The 4859-nt window shown below is 32.5% G+C and overlaps 1 protein-coding gene across 2 annotated transcripts; it reads left to right on the top strand.

Moving 5' to 3' along the window:
* The first annotated feature begins 50 nt into the window (after nt 1–50).
* LOC115239548 (microtubule-associated proteins 1A/1B light chain 3A-like) lies at nt 51–3574 on the top strand. 2 transcript variants are annotated; one of them, XM_029814135.1, is made up of 4 exons: nt 51–268; nt 1206–1368; nt 1456–1649; nt 1798–3574. In XM_029814135.1, exons 1-3 carry the CDS (start codon nt 223–225, stop codon nt 1619–1621), a joined length of 375 nt encoding a protein of 124 aa, XP_029669995.1. In that variant the 5' UTR covers nt 51–222; the 3' UTR covers nt 1622–1649; nt 1798–3574. The 2 variants fall into 2 exon arrangements, with proteins under 2 accessions (XP_029669995.1, XP_029669994.1); XM_029814134.1 differs by having other exon boundaries at nt 1723–3574.
* Nucleotides 3575–4859: the final 1285 nt, after the last annotated feature.

Below are 4859 nucleotides of genomic sequence, written 5' to 3'. Positions count from 1 at the left end.
GCGGGGGGGGGGGGGGGGGGTCTATTGCCTTTTGATTGCGTATGTGGTTTTGTTCGACCAACCTAACTTGACCTGACAAATCTCATACGGCGTCGTTGTCAGCCGATGTGTATGCTAGCATTATTTTGACCCGAGAGCGAGAGACAAGTCCACCAGTCCACAGCTGATAGCGCGTCGCGTACGTCGCAGTAGGTGATAGTGCATTATAACGTTACAACGAACATGAATCTAACACCTAAAAGATCGTACAAGGAGAGACGTACGTTCGGTGAGTACTGCATGTATGTGAAATAGTATCAAAGTGACAGCGTTCTGTACTTATAGGAATAGAGTAGAATAGATACAGAACAAAGGGACTATATGTTAACCTGGCCTGACCTTTGACCTCGTATATATAAGATACTCGGAATGTTTAAAAATCGTCCTTAGAAAATTATTATTTTCGCATTACAAAAAGCTTTAGTTCAATCTAAAACTCCGAGCGCATTAGATGACAGAATCTCATCGAATGAACTAAAAGAGAGAGGGAAGATTTTTATTTTATTATATATTTTTTTTTTTTTATCCGATATTATCCTGCAAAATAGGTGATAAAATATATTGTTACAGCGTCCGTGTTGATTTAACAATAATTTGGAAATGCGTTCGATAAGTAACTTTTACAAACGCGCAATTATAAGAGAGATAGCACGAACGTAAAAAAAGACAAGTTAAGAAAAGGAAAATAACATTGCGCGCGTGCACGTTTGTATATGTTTCAAAACGGAAATACCTTCATCTCCATTTTTCGTATTGCAAAACGCATTGTTTAACGTCATTCTAGCACGCATAAGCAGCACGTGGAACGGTCGATTTTATCCGGTTTATTCGATTTTAACGGTTTATTTTATAGAGAAAATTGTTAGAATTAAATAGAACGCGATATAATATTTTTAGAACAACAATTACATTTCGCTATATTCGAAAAATGTATTCTCAGTGTTCAAAGATTAAGCGGAAATATTCTTTTGGTGAGTAGTGCGTTTGTACAATGGATTACATCGAACGAGGATTTCGCTTTAAAAAAAAAAAAAGGAATTTTTTTAGAATTTGTTATATCATAATTTTCGATCTAATATTACATTATATAGGTTATACAATATAATTTATTCACATTGTAATATTTTAGGCTAATATATGAACGATATTTCTTTATTTTAATTCAGAGCAGCGATGGATCAGTGCAGAAGAAATTAGATCTCTGCATCCCAATAAAATTCCTATCATTGTGGAACGCTATAAATTAGAAAATCAACTGCCACTTCTGGATAAAAGCAAATATCTGGTCCCAGATTTTCTAACTGTGGCAGAATTTTGCAAAATAATCAGGTACATTTTTATGAACATATGAGAAATTAAATTTAAGTTATACAATATATTAGTTAATAATATATATTTCTTTCTCTTTTTGTAAAGACGTCGACTGCAGCTGAATCCAACGCAAGCAATTTTCTTACTAGTAAATCAGAAAAGTATAGTGAGCGGAAGCTTGACCATGGCTGAATTGTATCAAAACGAAAAAGATCCAGATGGTTTTCTTTACATTGTGTTTGCCAGCCAGGATGTATTTGGTGATCATTAACCTCAGAAGCAAGACAACTTTAAACCAAGTAAATAAGAAAAAATTTTTATTTATTTTCCACTTTTTTTAACTTAGCAATAAATTAATGCATAAAATTACAGGTAAAAACAAAATACCTCCTTGGCACTTAAAAATACTTTGACAGATGTTTATGTGAAATTTTGTGGGGATTTTAGATCTGCTAGCAACTTTATCTGCCTTTAATTGAATGTGCAGAATCTTTGTGATCAACTGATGGTACCTGCTGGAATAATTAACAGAACAATCATATTTGGAACCTATATATAAAATCATTACGGTGCTTTCTACACACTTTTGACACAGATAAATTACATTTGATATATAAATTAGCATAGTATCTGCTTAGTTTATTACTAGTAATGACAATTTCTATTATTAATTTTAGCAGCAATAGGCTATATAAATGATAATAAGCTATGGGTAAAGATATATAATGTGGATTTCTTTTTTTTTATGATAGTAATGAGGAGAGGTTTATGGGAGATTTCTTTTTTCTTCCGTTTTTTCCCGTATGTATCCACACTTTCGTCTTCGTAAAAACAAATTTGTAATTATAATAAGTTTCAAATATGGTTTTTGTTCAACCTGATTATTCTTTTACGAATAATTTATATATAGTAGGCCAGTCTCTCTTAGTTTACCAATTTATGTAAAATTTACATAATTATTGCAATAGCTTTTGTATATAGTGTTTTTTGCCATCATACATCTAAATATGAGATCAAAATCAAAATGGATGTAATACTAGTTTAAGAGAATTCACATTTTTTAAAGATTCCATTAATATTTCTGATTAACATACTTTTATGTACTTTTGATGATATAGTTTCCTCAAGGACTATTAATGAAAATATCTTTCTATGATAAAATTTTTAAGTATTATTTTTATTACAAAATACACACTAAGACATTAACAAAAGTGTTCATGTACATAATATGCAGTATGAAATGTACGGTGATATGTGTTAAATTCTCGTGAAATTATATTAAGTTTTACACACAAGATATATAAAATTGATCTCTATCGAGATCATGATAACAAAGGTAGTTAGATACTATTTTAACTAGGAAAAATTCTTCAGTGTAATGTGTTTTAAGATAATCTGACATAAAGTCTCTCTTCTGTAGAATACTTTTGCAATAAGCCATCAAAAGCGCGCAAAAATTTATTACTAAGGAATTAAGCAAAAAAATCAGAATGAATGCAAGTATGTTTCTGAAACTTTTTAAATATTGGATAAAAATAGTTAAATATTTGTACACCTGATATATAGTATTTTTGAGCTTTAATTCTGCATTATAGCTGATTGCCCCAATCCATATAATACATTGTTCTATGTATCTATTTAATGTATTATGTTCTATTTAAAGCCACGTTTTTCTTTGTGTAAATAATTACTAATACACTTATGTGTTATATTGTATAATCAGATGCAATTTTAAGTACATATAAGAGCATATTTCTAATAATAGTGCAATTTTTTTCTAACACTGGTACAAAATACTTAGTAGCTTTTATGCAGATTGATTTTACTTTATAGGTGATTGGCATGTATCATAATTTTACATTAGTATTACGCAACTCTGACATACAGTCATTGTACAATGGAAAGTAGGATATTTAACAGGATATATAACAGGAATCGAAATATATCCTAAAACGTTTTAATTGCACCTTCTTAAGCTTTCTACGCTTAAAATGAAATAGGTATATATCTGAGCTTTGGAGAGAGAAAAGAGACAAGGAACAAAGTGTAGAAAGTGCAATTGAAACAAACATACCTACAATTAAATTAAAAACAGTAGTGATACTAGCAGTAGTCATATTACATGTAGTGGTAAAGCTTTCGTAATATACAGAGAGAAAGTTGTATGTTCCCCCTTTCCCCACACATTGTGCGACATATTTGCAATAAACTAATCTTTTTCATATTTGATGTTCTTACAGTTTTCTTTATTATATAATTTATTTTTAAAAACAACAGCCTTTTTTGCAAAATTTCTATAACTTCAACAAATTTTAAAGAGACACTGCATGCGCTCTCTTAGCACTAAACATAAAATATTATTATTTTCCCCCCCTGAATAAAAATTTCATTATTTTTGAAGACTAATATCTCTCTGTCTATTTGTAATCTAATTATGTTTATATCTATTTAAATCTTTCAATTACAAAAAATGGTACAAAATCCATTATTCATGCTGTTCAAAATTTTAATCTGAATGCTGTATCAAATATAAAAAATAGGAAAATCTATTAACATTTCTGAGATTTTAACATAATTTCTCAACGTTTTATTAAATTACATTTATTAATAAGTTAAAAATATTACATATATATTTTGTAAATCGGGGAGCACACACTTTTGCATAAGCGCATAATTATAAACATAAGGAAATTGATTGGTCAATTTTCTTATGCATAAGGAAATGGACCAATCAATTTCCTTATGATTATGCGCTTATGCAAAAAAAGTGTGCTCCCCGCTTAAAGCTTTCTACGAATTATTATAAAGTTATAGCGCGAAAAGAAGCAAATCGACGCATGTTTTTCGAATTAACCTCTCATCCCGCTTTGGAATGACGTATCAACATGGCTGCCGATAGTTGGCGCCGTATCCTGATGCGGCGCTGCGTGTCGCAACATCCCGAAACTTGTCATCGATCTACTCTTGCTATCGCAAGATGACACGTATTCGATGATAATTATAAACATAAGGAAATTGATTGGTCCATTTTCTTATGCATAAGGAAATGGACCAATCAATTTCCTTATGTTTATGCGCTTATGCAAAAGAGTGTGCTCCCCGCTTAAAGCTTTCTACGAATTATTATAAAGTTATAGCGCGAAAAGAAGCAAATCGACGCATGTTTTTCGAATTAACCTCTCATCCCGCTTTGGAATGACGTATCAACATGGCTGCCGATAGTTGGCGCCGTATCCTGATGCGGCGCTGCGTGTCGCAACATCCCGAAACTTGTCATCGATCTACTCTTGCTATCGCAAGATGACACGTATTCGATGACGCAGCGGGGGACGTGAGATGTCAGGTACGCGCAGGAAGGTGAGAGCGGCAGGGGGCGGGTCCGGGGCCGGGCGGAGTAGGGGGACAGGAGACGGCGAAAAGGTAAAGGTTAGAGGAGGTTATGAACTCTAACCCGTGGATGTGTGCGCACAACGAAGCCTGGTAGCTACCAACCCGCTATGTACGGTGCT

The sequence above is a fragment of the Formica exsecta genome, unplaced genomic scaffold, assembly GCF_003651465.1.
Source record: "Formica exsecta isolate Colony F162 unplaced genomic scaffold, ASM365146v1 scaffold385, whole genome shotgun sequence".
NCBI lineage: Eukaryota > Metazoa > Arthropoda > Insecta > Hymenoptera > Formicidae > Formica > Formica exsecta.
Note: the sequence above shows the minus strand (reverse complement) of the source record. Positions and strands in the feature narration are given on the sequence as shown.

Excerpts from the sequence above, each read along its gene's own strand:
- LOC115239548 (XM_029814135.1), top strand. The coding sequence starts at position 223 with ATGAATCTAACACCTAAAAGATCGTACAAGGAGAGACGTACGTTCG. Across the intron at positions 269-1,205 it reads CAAGGAGAGACGTACGTTCG|AGCAGCGATGGATCAGTGCA; the intron begins GTGAGTACTGCA and ends ATTTTAATTCAG. Across the intron at positions 1,369-1,455 it reads GAATTTTGCAAAATAATCAG|ACGTCGACTGCAGCTGAATC; the intron begins GTACATTTTTAT and ends CTTTTTGTAAAG.